We start from the raw sequence: 16,413 nt of genomic DNA on the forward strand, positions 1-16,413 counted from the left end.
AGGCAAGGTTGATCAAGATACGATCGGCGAGATTTGTCATTCAGAATGGGAGACTATACAAAAGATCTTATTCTGGACCCCTTATGAGATGTATAGGCCCCAAAGGAGCAAAGTCAGCTTTGGCTGAGGTTCATGAAGGAATTTGTGGGGCTCACATGGGTGGACGAGCCCTGGCCCACAAAATTCTAAGACTTGGGTTATATTGGCCTAAGATCCAAGAGGCTGCTATGGAGTATGTTCGTCGATGTGGCAACTGTCAAATTCATGCTACAGTATCGAAGCGCCCAGCGGAAACCATGATTTCAATTCTAGATCCCATTCCCTTTGCGATGTGGGGAATTGATATCATGGGCAAATTCACCAAGGCATCAGGGGGACGGGAATATCTGATAGTAGCAATTGATTACTTCACGAAATGGGTTGAAGCCAGTGCACTGGCAGCAATTACTGAGAAAAAAGTGGAGAATTTTGTGCTTGGGTCAATCATATATCGCTTTGGGATTCCAAAGATTATCGTCACTGACCATGGTACTCAGTTCGAATGTCCGCAATTTGAGCAATTTTGCGGAACATATATGATCGAGCATCGTATGTCCTCAGTGGCATACCCCTAGAGCAATGGACAAGTAGAGGTTACTAACCGAACGCTACTGGAAGGAATAAAGAGAAGACTTGAAGCTGACAAGGCTTCTTGGGTCGAAGAACTTCATAATGTACTGTGGGCCTATAGAACTATGGTTCGAACACCCACAGGAGAAACTCCATTCAGGTTAGCATATGGGTCCGAAGCATTGGCACGAGTGGAGATAATGGCGGGGACATTACGGGATTGAGAGTTCGAGGAAAAAGCAAACGAGCAAGGTTTGCTTGATAGTCTTGATTTGTTGGACGAAGTTCGGGCAAAGGCAATAGCACGAACTCAACATTATCAAAGAAGGATAGCGTCTCATTATAATACTCGAGTGAAGAATCGTCGGTATTTAGCCGGAGATTTGGTATTGAGAAACACCTTAGCTTCCGACCCGCATCACCAAAGAAATTTGGACCCTTCCTGGGAAGGACCTTATATGGTTGTAAAAGCAGTTGGTTCAGGAGCTTACAAGCTGAAGAACATCAACACCCAGAAAGAGTTGGACCATTCGTGGAATGCCAGGCATCTCAAAAATTTTTATCCTTGATGATGATTTCAATTTTGTTTGTGATGTAAACATTTTCAACTCAATCAATGCAATTCTTGGCTTTCAACAAATTATCTTTTGATTGGAGGGCATCATACACCACATTCAAGAACAAGATTCAACTATAAGGCATCGGATGAAAATCCGTGTGGGTCCTTCAACACTTATGGAATTTTTTCGGAATCTCTTAAGTCGAGGCATCGGATGAAAATCCAAGTGAGTTCCTTCTGCAAGGCGTCGGTTTGAAACCCGAGTAAGTTCCTTCAAGACTTATTGAATTTTCGAATTATCCTTAAGTAAAGGCATCGGTTTAAAACCCGAGTGAGTTCCTTCTCAGACTTATTGTATTTCTCCGGAAATCCTTAAGTAAAGGCATCGGTTTAAAACCCGAGTGAGTTCCTTCTCAGACTTATTGTATTTCTCCGGAAATCCTTAAGTAAAGGCATCAGTTTAAAACCCGAGTGAGTTCCTTCTCAGGCTTATTGTATTTCTCCGGAAATCTTTAAGTAAATGCTTTGTTCTAAACAACTAAGACCTAGTACAACAGCGATTCAAGTGGCTAGCAAAGTTCAAGATGAAGTTAATTTCTTATTTCTTCAAAAGACCAGAAGAGGCCGGTCTCAACATCAAACATAAGATTACAAGAGCTGGATACAATCTTCGGTCCAAAAAGAAAGTCACCATCAATGATCATTAAAGAAGTCATACAAGATCGGCACAACTTTGCTAGAACAAACACATGAGTCAATCATTGGTATGGATTCAAGGAAAAGAAGAGGAGAAATGAGGATTACAAAAAACATTTCAGTATGTATAAAATCCTCCGCAATTTCATACTCTTTGTCCAGCTTGTCCAGTGCATTCAAGGCGAGCTCGTCATAATTGAATCCTTCCAAGGGAGAATAAACAGGAGAATCTTCCAGATAATGCATAATATCTGGATCAGAAGGCGGAGGATCAATCTTATTTTTGGTCCAGTTAGGAGGAGGAAGGCCCAGTTTGGTAAATACTTCAGGATGGCAAACAACACTGTAGGGAGTCGTATCAAAATGAGGATCCTTCCTTAATATTGATTCACATACTTCGTTCTCACCATCCCGGTACGCCTGCAAATTATAAGCATTCAGCATATCAACAAAGGGCTTACTGTGTAAATACTTGAAGACGCAGGCTCTGCGAACATCAGTTGGAAGGGATTCGGGCAAAGGAACGACAGCTTGCCTTTGGGGTAATGTTTCAGATCCTTTGGCTCCTGACTTTCCAACTCCTCGCTCCAGGTGCCGAATCTTCTCCCTGGCATCATCCAAGTCTGACCGAAGACGATCGATCACCGAATTCTTTTCTCCTGCAAACTCCTAAGCTAGTTTCCTAAGGCGAGCAATCTCAACATCTTTAGCTTCAGAGATTTCCCGAAGCCTGGAAACTTCATTGCTCAACCTATTGAGCCTAGAGGCTGCTTCCACTTGGTTGTGGAAGTTACCAGTAAGACTTTTGCAAACAACTTCCGAGTTAAAAAGGAGCAGAAGAGTAATATTCAGAATCAAAAGATAATGAAGAAAGACTTACATCACCAGTGACTTCATAAAGACTTCATCTGAAAGTTTGGAAAGAACTGCGCTCTTAGAAGTCATTCGAGCAGCAGTGCACCATTCCAACGCTCTGTCAAACTCGTTTGAAGGATGAGAAGGATGAGCTACACCAAGAGAAGGATGAGATGCATCACTTGTCACCCGACGGCGCTTCCTGGTGGCAAAATCCTCCAACTCCAAAGGAGAGGAGGAGGATGCCAAACAAGCACTAGAATTGGAAACAGGAGCAACACCTGTTGGGACCACACCTTCATCAGACGCCAACATAGTTGCCTCAGATGCCCGAAGAGTCTCCTTCGGTGGTGCACCAACGGTCTCTGCAGCAGGGGCGTCAGCAGCGCCATCAACAATGAAGTGATCAAGATCTTCCTGGGAAGAACGAGCGATCACTTCAGGCAAAAGAGGCGTAGGGGCGGCATCAATAGAAACTGTGGGAATGTGACTTGAAGATTCACCAATAGCAGTCGCCTTACGCTTGGAGGATTCACTAGCTGAAACCACCTCACTGGCCCCAACCACCGCCGACGGAACCATTTTCTTACAAGATTTCGCTCTGATAAAGTTCGGGTTGATCTTGGGAGTCACTATATAAACAGAAAAACCGTATCAGTACAGATATCCAACAACAACAGCAACAAGGGAAAACCCTAGTTCTCTGTCAAATGCCCAAACCCGATTAACTAAACCCCAAGTACTACTACTGTGCAGTTTACTCAGGGGGAAAGGGGGAAAGAGATGAGTAATCAAAAAACTCACTTGTTCAGAAGTCGATAGAGTTATTGTTGGAGTACGAGGAATACGGAAGCAAGCAGGAGGACGGAATGTCGCTTTAGAAAATCTAACTTGCAGATAGCAGGATAGATGGAGAGTACCTACGAAGGCTTTAAATAGCCTCAGGTATTAAGACGACGGTTGAGAGCTAAAGACAACCAATGGCCCAAATCGAAATGACGCTTCGAAATCCGTAACAAGCAAGATCAACGGTCGTAGGGAGGCCACATGGAAACATGTGGAGGCGAGCACCCGATGCAGGGATACCTCCAATCGTCGCACCGCCATTGTGATAATGGATGTATTACCGATTCATTGAAAATAGTGAATGGTATACCAAAGCAAGGAAAAGTTTGGACTTCGCGGATACCAGAAGGGAAACGTGCGGACTTTGCAGTAAATGAAGGAGTGGGGAAGATTAATGTATCTTTCCAAAATGTATCTTCATAATATCTCTACAAGATTATTATTCGTTGAGGAATGTGAAGTTAAGTGATAAGTTTTATCATTTATATTTTATTCAAGACAAGATTTCAGCAGGAGACGAGGAAATAGTAAGGCCAACATGAAAAAGAAGTGTCTATTCATTAGCAAGGAGGTCAATCTTTAAAAAAAAAAAAAAAAAAAAAAAAAAAAAAGATAACTCCCTAAGCCTCTTCTTCATTGTTGCCCGAGGAGCCTTGGTCAGGAGGACTTTTCTCAGGATCCTGAGAAGAGCCTTCCTTAAGATTAACGTTGTCAGAGTCCTCTTTAGCAGCAACTTGTGACTCGGCTTGTGACTTTTCCTCTGGAAGTGCCGGCTCGTCAGCCAGATATGTCTCATATTGTGGGTCAGCTGGAAAAGGATCATCTTCTTCTCGAGCCCAGCCTGGGAGATCCATGCCTAATTTCCCAAAGACTTCTTTATGGCACACCTCACGAAAGGGAGCAGTATCGAAGGAAGGGATTGATGCGAGAATTCGCTCCCAAACGTCATTTTGCCCCAAGCGATAAGCTTGGACGTTGTAAGCACCCAATAGCTGGGAGAAAGGTTCGCTGTTCAGGTATTTCCGAACACAATCCTTCCGAAGCTCTGGCTTGATGTGCTCGAGCTTGCTGGGAATCACCAACTTCAAGTATTCTTCGTTCTCTATATATTTAAACTCAAGTCTGTCACCGAACAATGTGGCAGCTTCATTTTGCTTTTTGGCCTCGCGCTCAACAGCAACAACACTAGCCTTTGAAGCATCAAGGGCCTCCTTGAGGGAGATCACTTCTTCCTCATGCTTTCTTTGCAGCTCCTCGGCAACTGCAGTCAGCCGGTCTATCTCAGAATTGGCATTGGCCAAATTCTCTTCACAGGTCTGCAGCAAAAAGCTGTTGCGGCCAACTCGGCTCAATGCTTCCATGTGTTGATGGAAGCTCAACACAGCATTCCTGGGAAGGCGGAAATTATCAGAAGAAGTCATAAGAAATTGTGAAAAAATAAGTAAGCAAGAAGACCGGTACCTTGTGGATTGATTAACAAGGGCAACGTCATCCAGGGTTTCAAATTCCTGGCGATCAGAAGGAACAAGACTGAGGGAGCTCCACTCTGCAGCTTTCTCAGGATCCTGTGTCATCCTGTCGGTCAACATCAGGGTCCACTGGGGGGTGAAGACCTCCTCACAATCCGCAGAATTTTTGGATTTTTTATGGGAGGAAGCATCAACTGTATCATGCCTCCTTTTGGTTCGGGCGGAGGAGGAGACATTAGTCCTCTCCACCATCGGCTTCTTCCCTTTACTCGAAGCATCAGCCACGGGCCTGATATTCCTGATACCCCTATAAGAGGGGTCGGGAGAAGGAATTGAAGCCTCTTGATCAACGGTTAAGGCTCTAGGCGATCGTTGCTCGGCTATCACAACGGCCCTAGCGGCCTTCACTCGCAGGTTCTCGGGGTTCATTCTTGGAGGCACTGCAAAGAAGAGCAAAAGTCAGAATTGAAGACGTATCACTTCAGTAAAATTAAAAGATGATGGTTAGAAGCTCACAATGAGCCAAGCCCCAGTATTGAAGAATGGAGTTATACTCCACCTCAAGTCCATGTATCTCTTGATACCATGGAATGGATTTGATCTTCCTGATGGCCGCCTCGTCTTCTTTGGATAAGGGTAGGCCTCAGTTATTCTCAGAAGAAGAAGTACACCGCCTCCAGACGGTCGGGAAGTTAAGATCCGATGGAGGCGCTCGACAGAAAAAGTATCGTTCGTGCCATCTTTTGTGGTTAGAAAGGCAAGTTCCTTTGACAAGGATGCTGCCCCTCCAATCAAGTTCAACCTTATTGCGTTTGGACAAAAAACCCATCCGGGAGGATGGGAGATAGAAAGAACATGAAAATTCACAAAGAGAGAAAGAAATGGCGTAATGCCAAGTTCAAAACACAAACCCAAGAAGCCGACGATGAGACGCCAGCTATTGGGAAGGAGCATTCCAGGACAAATGTCCCAATGATTCAGAACTGGGAGAACAAAGGATTTAAAAAGGGAAAGCGAACCCCGCTTTCCAGTGCATCTATGTACAGAGAAAATTCACCCGAAAGGGTTGAATCGACCCTCTCATCAGGATGGGGAGCCCTAACCTGATAAGAGGAAGGAAAATCAAAATCTTGGATCGCCGAAAGAAGGGTTTCCTCCTTGAAAATGGAGGGAACAGAGCCAGGCCCGCCATCGGACCTAGAAGTTTGAGCCTACCTAGAAGACTCGGCAGTTATCCTAGAAGTCTTGGAAGATCCAGACTCAGGAAGGACAGAAGGAGTTTCGGTTTTTTACTCTAAACCTTTTTGAGAAACTTCAGCAAACTCGCGCCAGAGGATAGTTAGGGTTTTGTTATCACTATCCTACTGTTCGGAAGGAGGAGAAGCAAAAGCTTCATTACCACTACTATTACTAAAACTGGATACCAGAGAAACCCTATTATCCGCCATTACTTGTTTCAGTAAGGTACAAAAAGAAAAATATCAGTAAACTTATTGATTCAGTGAGGCAAAAGCTTGAGAGCAGGAAGGCGCGAAGCAGACGACAAAGGTTCAAATTCCGGACAGGAAGAATGAAACCTACGAAGACAACGAACCGCTTTTAAAAGCACCCGCATGAGTGTTCGAGAATCTAAACGATCGAGATTGATTCAAAATCAACGATCGAGATTAGAAGACGTTTTGAATGTTTGAACTCACGAATTCGAAACAGGTGTTCGGAAACTGTCGCTTGGATTACGTGAGCCACGACAGATCGACTGCAAGGAGACACGTGGCCTTACCCTCACAACACTCGAGGAAAAGTGACCACCGCATTAAATGTGATATGACATTTAATGGAACACGCAGAGACTATTGCCTGACCAAGAACCCAGTTAAAAACCAAGCCCTCGGGATCGACCGAACGCTTGGTCTGGGGGGCTCATGATATGGAGAAAATATGATCGAACCGGGTTCATACCTGATTCGACCCTCGACCCCGGTCGAGACAGAGGGAATCGACTCGCTCCCGAGCGAACCGGATCCAGAAGATGGCTTGCTGAAGAAGAAAACTTATTCAGCTACAAGCACGCCCTAAATCAACTTATGAATTAGGTTAATTACCCGAATGATGGCAGACTCAAATTGACGGCTGCGACTAATCATTATCGAAGGGATAATCATCGCATAACCTAAATGTTATCTCAGGAGTCCTCTACTAGTCCAAAGTAGAAGTCTATCGCTCAACGGATCTAACTGTTAAGATCCAACGACTACCCGAAGAAGGCTCAAGTGCATCCAACGAAGGAGATTCGAAGGTACACTCTATATAAACCTCACTGCCATACGAGGTGAGGGAGACAGATTCAGATACATACTGGTAGACGTAAACTATCAGAGGCTTACGATCTAGATCACCTTTCCCAGTTCTTTATTCCTTAGCTCTGTGCTTCTAGCAGAGCCTTCGGAGGTGGACTCCCGACCCCCGCGGTCGAGCCACATCTGACGCTTTCGTTTTGCAGGTCATCACGAGGAGATCTAAGGGCTGAGCAGATTTTGGACGCATCAGCGTTGAAGGCATTGCTGCTGCTGTTGGTGTTCTTGCTCTGCGCATGAAGAGAGAGCTCTGCGCACACGATTATGGTGTAGTTGTTCTTATACTGTTGTTTCTCTCTTGGTCCATGTATAGAGTTCATGTGTTGGGTAGCATTAGGGCTGTAACCTTACCTGATTTTGATAGTGCAAGGCTTGATGAGTTCCTTAACTCATCCTTGAATGTAGGTCCTTGTGACCGAACCAAGTAAACTCTGTGTATTGTACTTTATTTATTTCTTTCTTCTCTTTATTCCGCTGCATTTTGGGTATAGTTCTTAGCACAAAGTTAATCAAATATCAAGGTATGATCTTGGAGATGGGTAGCCTCCTGGGTCGAGATAACTTGGTTGAGAAATTATTGATGGAGTATGGACCAAATGGTGGAGAGATGAATCCCATGATATGGTGTTTAATTAAGGGATGTGTGGCTCAAGGGATTTGATAATTTGCGATTAAATACTAGGCGCGACTAAGCCAAATGAGCTATGGAAATAATGGAATCCACCACTGACATATGGTTTCATATAAGGTGCATTCGAGTCCAAATCATCTCCAGTCAGGTGATCTAAACTTGATGATTTCAGCTCCATAAGTAACCTAGGAAATGAGGGTGCTAACAGGGTAATTCGTGATTTGAAAGTTAACGTGACGGTTTCTGTTGGAATTTATTAATATGATTAATAAATTAAATGCCCAAGGGCAATATTGGAAACTCACTATTAGGGCGGTTACAAAATAGGGTTATATATTTTGGTAACCACCGCATTAGTGAGTAAGTGTGTGATTCATTCGCACGAGATTTATCTCTGAGAAACGGCGGCTCCATCTCTCTCTCCCTCTCTCTTAGAATCGCAGGCTTGGAAATTTTTTCCTTTCCTCGTTTTTTATCTTCATTCCATTAATCCACGGCATTTGGGTTGTGGATATCATTCCCTTTCCTAGTGATTATGGAATCGCCCCGGTAGAGCTTTGGTGGTTGAACGAGAACGTGTGGCATTCTGTGACCAGAAAACGGCATTTATTGTTGGATTTTTTTCATGTATTTTTGGATGATTTTTTGGGTGAAAAAAACGGGTTTTACAGTTTTTGAAAAAAATTTCGTTCATAAAAAAATCCAGAAAAAACGTCGTTTTCTGGTCACAGAATGCCAGACGGTCATCCGTCTGGTCACAGAATGCCAGACGGAATTTCGGTCTGGAATTTCCATCTGGGCAGACGGTCATCAGTCTGGGCATAAAAGGCAGACGGAATTCCGTCTAGGAGATGGATTTTTTTTGGATATTGGTCTGTCCAGTTCAGAATGTGTTTCTAACTTACTGGACACCAATGGCCCGACAATCTGTGTGATGTTTGGGCATTGAGGGCCTATTGGGGCCTAGTGGGAGCTAATGAGGTAGAAGTGTTCTGTGTGAACCACCTCATAGCTTTAACATGATTGCATGTTTTATTTTAATAAAACTATTTTTTATTTTGGGTCTATCAATCATGTTTCTTGCACAGAATGAAACTAGTGTATAAGTCTATGTGGGTTTGCATGAGAATTTGATTGAATGTTTGTTAGCATCTCTTTTGGTTTAAATGCTTATCCCATAGGTTGACTATGCTAGTGTGATTTGTTGTTGCTTGAGTTGTGTTTCATGCTAGAATAGTTGAACTCATCCTAGTATGTAATGTCTCTAGAATAAATGGCTGCTACCAAGAGCATTGTTGCTAACTTCGCGAAAGGAGATAAACCGAATGAGAGGTATTATGACCTTTGGCACCGAAAGGTGCAGTATCACCTAGAAGAATAGAACATGCTGGAAACCGTAAACTAGACCATATCCCCACCTGAGGAAGGTACCACTGCATAGTATAGCAGGAACCTTGAGCTTTACAATGCCTGGAAGAGGAAAGACCGGGTAGCCAGGATTACAATCCTGAGCTCCATGAGGGATGACCTGATGCTTCGTTATGAGAAGCATAGGACTGCAAAGTCTTTGTGGGAGGCTGTGAAGTTCCAGTATGGAGGGACTTCCACCACAAGAGGCCGCCAGCTCGGACTCACCTTTGACGGTTATAAGATGCGCCAGGGTCACACCATGAGGCAGCATATAACCATCATGTCTAACATGATTAGTGAGTTGAGCGCATGTGGGCGCCAGAAACTGATGAGGAGCAAGTCTCCGCAGTCATCAGGTCATTGCCAAAGACTTGGGAGCATATGAAGATCTTCTTGACTCATGTTGATGAGGTCAAGACATTTGATCAAGCTGCCAAGCACCTTGAGCTAGAGGAGGATCGGATGTTGGCCGATATCCCTCACACTGAAGTAATTGCTGCTGAAGCAAGCACTAGTAAGGGTGCAGGCTTCAAGCGCAAGAAGGAGAGAGCTCAACCTCAGTGGTCTAGGCAAAGTAACGAGAGGTGGGAACAGAAACAAGAGTGGTTTATGAGACATGGTTTTAGAGTTGTATTTGAAAACAATTCTTTGGTTTTGTATCTGGGTGATACAGTTGATGGTTATGGTTTTCTTCTGAATGGTTTCATTGTATTGGATACAATTGATTATTCATTTAATTCTAGTAGTGCTTTTGTTTGCCAGGATACTATGTGTATTGTTTCTAATTTGTGGCATGCTAGACTAAGACATATTGGCTTAGATAGGATGAACAGGTTGGCAAGAGAAGGTCTCTTAGGCCAAGGTTCACTATCTGATTTGCCAATCTGTGAGTCATGTCTAGCAGGAAAAATAACTAGAAAACCATTTAAAAAGGCTTTGAGAGCCTCTCTTCCTTTAGAACTTATCCATTCAGATGTGTGTTGGACCCATGAATGTGCATACTAGAAAAGGATAGGCTTATTTCATCACATTCATAGATGACTATACACGGTTTTGTGAGATATTCTGAACCCTCAAAGGGCCATGTCTTCATTGGACTAGATGAGAATGAGAGGAGAACGGAACTTGAGTCTAGGGATGCAACATTCTTGGAAAATGATTTTCCATCTCTTTCAGGAGTTAACAAAGAATCATTGAAATTCTTTGAGATACAAGATAGTGGTCTTGTCACTCAAGGGATTCAAATTCTGGATAATGAACCTGGGGTTCATCCAGAAGATCCTAGTGCGAGTGGGAGTGCAGATGTGATAGCTACCTTAGACGGTGAACGATCTGACATGCACTTGCGCCGTAGTGGGCGCGGGCTAGTTCCTCGTCGACGTTTCAACATAGAGGATGAAGCCTACATGGTAACTCTTGAAGAGATCGACTGTGAGATGACTTCAGTCGATGAGCATGAAACAAAGAGCATGCAGGAAGCTCTTGTGGGGTCAAGCTCAAATGAATGGTTGAAAGCAATAAAGGAAGAGTTGGAGTCGATGAAAGTTAATCATGTCTGGGACTTGGTTGACTTGCCGCCAGGCCGAAAGGCAATTGGGAACAAGTGGGTTCTCAAGATCAAAAGAAAGGTGGATGGATCTATTGAGAGATTCAAGGCTCGTTTAGTGGCTAAGGGCTACACCCAACGAGAGGGCGTTGATTATGAGGAAATTTTTTCCCCTGTGGTTAGGTTTGCCTCAATTCGCCTCATACTAGCCATTGTTGCTCAGTTGGACTTGGAGCTTTATCAGATGGATGTAAAAACTGCTTTTCTCAATGGAGAACTTGAGGAAGAGATCTATATGGATCAACCTCAAGGTTTTGAAGCAAATGGACTTGAGCGCAAAGTGTGCAAGCTTAAGAAGTCCATATATGGCTTAAAGCAAGCATCTAGACAGTGGAATGTGCGCTTCCACCAAGCAATGATGGAAAATGGTTTTTCCATGCTTGAGGAAGACCACTGTGTTTACACCAAGAGATCTGATAATAATTATGTCATTCTGACACTATACGTAGATGACATACTTATGGCTAGCAATAGCAAGGAGCTATTGGAAACCATTAAGAAATGGTTGTCCTCCGTATTTGATATGAAGGACATGGGTGAAGCAAGCTATATGCTTGGTGTCAAGATTGTCAGAAATAGGCAAAAGAGATTATTGGGTTTATCTCAAGAGACCTATATTGACAATGTCTTGACGAGATACCAGATGCACAACTGCAAACCAATTGATACTCCAGTGGAGAAGGGTTTGCATTTGAGCCTTGATATGGGTCCTAAGACTCCAGAGGAGAAAACGAAGATGGAAAGAGTTCCATATTCCAGTGCAGTGGGTAGCCTTATCTACGCTATGATGTGTACTAGGCCGGATATTTGTTATGCGGTGGGTTTGGTTAGTCGGTACCAATCAAACCCGGGCATAGAGCACTGAAACGATCAAGAGGATATTGAGATATCTCGGAGGAACGAGTAACTACATGTTGTGTTACCAAGGATCAGATTTGAGGTTAGTTGGCTATAGTGATGCCGACTGGGCTGAAGACATCGATGAGCGCAAATCAACCTCTGGATATGCTTTCTTGCTGAATGGCGGGGCCATTTCGAGGTGTAGCAAGAAGCAGGCTTGTATATCCCTCTCGACCATGGAAGCGAGTATGTGGCATGCTCAGCTGCGGTTCAAGAGGCTGTTTGGTTGAGGAGATTCCTTCGACATCTTTGGGATTGTGATGACATCCAAAGAGGCTGCCCTTGTCTCTTTGTGATAGTACGGCAGCTCTTAGCTATGTCAAGGACCCCAAGTATCATGGGAAGACCAAACATATACAGTTGAGATATCACTTTGTTAGAGACATTACATCAAGGAAGAAAGTTGTACTTAAGCACATATCTACTAGTCAGATGGTAGCTGACCCTCTTACCAAACCTATAGCCAAGGATGTTTTTATTTCTCATGTAAAATCCTTGGGCTTGCGTAGATTGTGACTTATTTTTGTACTGAGACTTTCTTATTAATGAGTAATATGAGTTCATTCTAGCATTTATTCTTATTCACTTTCTGTGTGATTGTGTTTCTTCTAGCATAAAACAAGATATGTCAATAGGCAAGAGAATGGCTTACTCACACGAGCATTCGCCTCTGGCGCCTTGGAGGCGAGCAGAGATGAGACGGATTGTGAATGACTTTGTGTAGGTCAATTCATAATCATGATGTCGCCTTGATTTGGAATCAAGATGAGTTTCTCTATTGTGAAGAGAATCGACATGAATGTTCCCACTATTCATGTTGCCTATAAGAGCCAGGTGCGAGTACTTTATGTGGCGCTAGGGTGGCGACAATAAAGAAACTCGGGTTAGGCGCAAGAGGTTGCGACTAGACTAAGACCTGTATGGTGTTGAGATGGACGTACGTTCTATTGTATATAGAATGCTCCACCATAGCACATATATCATACTATGTGTGCTTAGCGATCATTGGAAATAAGAGGATGGATCCCCTGCTCCTCTCATTGTGTGAGTCCTGGACCTTATGGTCCATTAGTGTTCTTAGTGACTTTCGACGACATCATGAAACGAAGGGTTGATGTGGCTACTTTGGGGTGTTACCTATGGTCATGATTTATTAAACCTAAAGGGGCACTACCGGGAAAGGAGTCAATCCTAAGTGTAGTGATGGTCTGGGGCGAAAGGAAAGGTTTGATTCAACTGCACCCTAAAAAGTGTTTCTTTGGCGCCAACCGTATGTGTTACGGTAGTGAACATTTTAAGGACAAGAAGGTGATCTCTCAGAGGGATCGAGATACCTTTAGTCTGGTGAGTTTGAATAAACCTAGGACACTGTGTTATACTAATGCTTATTTGATTTGATTCTATGAGTGATATGCCATTCTGGCCTTCTGGGAAGGTTTCTAGTTTGGGGCTCACGCGTGCAGGTATATTACCGGTCGCACAACCCATTTTGCCAGTATGACTTGTGGATATTAGTGTCCCGGGACACGGGTGGTCTATGTATCTGGGATACATAGTGAAGAGATCAATATATATGTATATCTGGGATATACATGTGTGTTTGGGACACAAGAGGTCTATGTATCTGGGATACATAATAGAGAGATTGAATATGTATATCTAGGATATGCATGTGTGTCTGGGACACAGAGGTCTATGTATCTGGAATACATAGTAGAGAGATTGAATGTGTATATCTGGGATATACAAGTGTGTCTAGGACACATTGAAAGATTAACACTTGCCCTTGTGCAAGTGGGAGCTGTTGGAATTTATTAATATGATTAATAAATTAAATGCCCAAGGGCAATATTGGAAACTCACTATTAGGGCGGTTACAAAATAGGGTTATATATTTTGGTAACCACCGTATTAGTGAGTAAGTGTGTGATTCATTCGCACGAGATTTATCTCTGAGAAACGGCGGCTCCATCTCTCTCTCCCTCTCTCTTAGAATCGCAGCTTGGAAAATTTTTTCCTTTCCTCGTTTTTGATCTTCATTCCATTAATCCACGGCATTTGGGTTGTGGATATCATTCCCTTTCCTAGTGATTATGGAATCGCCCCGGTAGAGCTTTGGTGGTTGAACGAGAACGTGGATCTAGACTTCCGCTGCGAATACTTCATAAAAGGGAAAGCGAATCCAGGTAAGGAATCTTTCCCCGTCAATTAAACAATATTGATATATGGAGTATTACCAACAGTTTGGAATATGGGCAGCTATGAGGGGAAGGCTTTAGGAACTCTAACAAAGTCTGGAAAAGGCAACAGAACCACAGTTGCCTAAGATATGGATGTAATGGAATTCTGACTACCACTGTGGTTTTGAATTCCAATTCAAAGAAGAAAGACCGATCCCTGCAGGGATGGATTTCCCCACAACTTTTAATTTCTAAAGACAATTAAATGGAGAATCTCAGTACTATTACTACGGATGACTTAGACCAATTCAGCTGCATGACATCAAGCCTCAAGTCCACCAAAGGATTGCCCAACACAGATAGTATTGAAAATGGAAATTAACAAATTAAAAAGGATAATGATCGATTAATCATGTGGATGCAGTAAATTAAGTAACTTTACATGTAGATCCAGTGCAATGCAAGTCGGTACTTGGCCGGCCTGAAGTAGGCCAACCACTGCATCACATTTAATTTTGTGACTTAAGGGAATATATATGTAGTTAAATCTATATATGTCGTCCTTCCTAAACTGGAGAATTGCCGAAGTAGGTTATAAATTAGGTCGGTTTCAACGTCTTGCAGGGAAAAAGAATCGTAGATGCACCGGCTAAGAGAGGACTCAATGATTAATCCTCTCGATCTCTTTGGCCAAATGTGTAAGATCGATCGTAATCTAGAAGGTAGAACTTCGATCGGTAAAAGTGGGCAACTGCATTAGCTTTTAATAAAGAGTACAAAGCAGTGAAAGCACGATAATGTGCTTTTTTACAACTTCTCCTTAGCCCCTGATCTCCATTATTCGTCTTCTAAGAACTAGTAGTTCTTAAGGTTCAACCAAAACTTCGGAAAGCTCAGTAGCGCTCCCTAATCTGGCAGTACTGGGGCCTGTTCAAGCGGCACATCTGGGGCAGATTCTGAGCCCTTCGAACCATCTGCTCCCTCTGCTGGCTCTGATCACCACCTCCACCAGAGTAGCTTCCACGCCTGTCATAGTCTTGTGAGCTTCCACGCCTATCCTCGTCGAATCTACCTTGTCTGTCGTAATCCTGGGATCTTCCTCCTCTCTCCTCCTCAGCTCGTTCCAGTGCTCTCTCTACGGCCTGACACCTGCACCTCTCATTCACTTGCCTCAGCTCTCTGCAGCAGTGCTCCAGGAACTGCTCTTCTTCGGATCCACGCCTAAGAATCAGATCTCCAATTCCTCGTCCTCGTCCACCTCTCTGGATGTATCGCTGGCAACTTCATGAACAAAATTAACAACATAAACAAAACAATGAGGCCAGACTGATCAGATTATAATGTAATGTAAACTCAAACCCGCCATGATTTTAATGTAAATTCTGAAGAAGAAAGAAACCTGTGCAAGCGCTGGCCACTCAACTCCTGACGGCACTGCCCCCCACTGCTGTATCGGTTTTCTAGCTCTTCATCAGTGTCAACGAAAATTGTGGCTTCTGCCATGACCATTAAGGCCACCAGAACAACACCTATGATCGCAACCCGACCCATTCTTCTTCCCTGCTTGTCAATTCTTACTGATCAGTAGTTGAAACTAGATTTCTTCACTTTGATGAGCAGGGAGAGCTAGAGAAGAAATATTTATAGGAGGTTCTTAGGGATTGCATGGCAAACAAGTGGAGGGAAGCGAAGAGCACGTCCTGGTTTTGGTGGACTGATTCATATATGGACAGGTGCATATTCGCGGGACAATTGTACTTCCGAGTAGTGTGCCTTGCAAAAGGGTTTTGTGGTTCCATGTGATCTAATACATATTACAAAATTACAAAAACATAACTAAGTAAGAATTTAACTAGTTCTTACCACATATTACACCAAAAAAAAAAAAAAAATTAGTTCTTACAACATAAATATAAATGTCAAACACAAATTTTCTTTCCCTCTTCACATGTGTTTCTTCTTATTGGTAACTGTGATAGGTAAAGGTAGTCCGTTGCTTCATATATAGAAGCAATACATCCAACAAAAATATAAATGCCAAACACAAATTTTCTTTCCCTCTTCACTTGTATTTCTTCTTATTGGTACCAGTAATAGGTAATGGTAGTTCAGTTGCTTGATATATGGAAGCAATACATTGAAATTGTCTTTGCATTTTGTTGTTTGTATAGCTCTTCATCTCATTTTCTTCTTTTGCATTTGCTGCTCCTTTCAGTTGAATGAGATTATCTGCAACCTCTGTCTAAGTTAATCCATTCCTCCAATCCTTCATCAGATCCTTTTTCATCCCTGAATTTT

At 43.1% G+C, this 16,413-nt stretch overlaps 1 protein-coding gene across 1 annotated transcript; it reads right to left on the reverse strand.

The window, feature by feature from the left end:
- Window positions 1-15,008: 15,008 nt before the first annotated feature.
- LOC148999069 (2S seed storage albumin protein-like) lies at window positions 15,009-15,666 on the reverse strand. The gene is made up of 2 exons (XM_089141487.1): window positions 15,515-15,666; window positions 15,009-15,396 (listed from the first exon to the last, which is right to left on the reverse strand). Exons 1-2 carry the CDS (start codon window positions 15,664-15,666, stop codon window positions 15,009-15,011), a joined length of 540 nt encoding a protein of 179 aa, XP_088997613.1.
- Window positions 15,667-16,413: the final 747 nt, after the last annotated feature.

This window comes from Hakea prostrata, unplaced genomic scaffold (genome assembly GCF_041222555.1).
Source record: "Hakea prostrata isolate BN-2017 unplaced genomic scaffold, UWA_Hpros_2 contig_50, whole genome shotgun sequence".
Taxonomy (NCBI): domain Eukaryota; kingdom Viridiplantae; phylum Streptophyta; class Magnoliopsida; order Proteales; family Proteaceae; genus Hakea; species Hakea prostrata.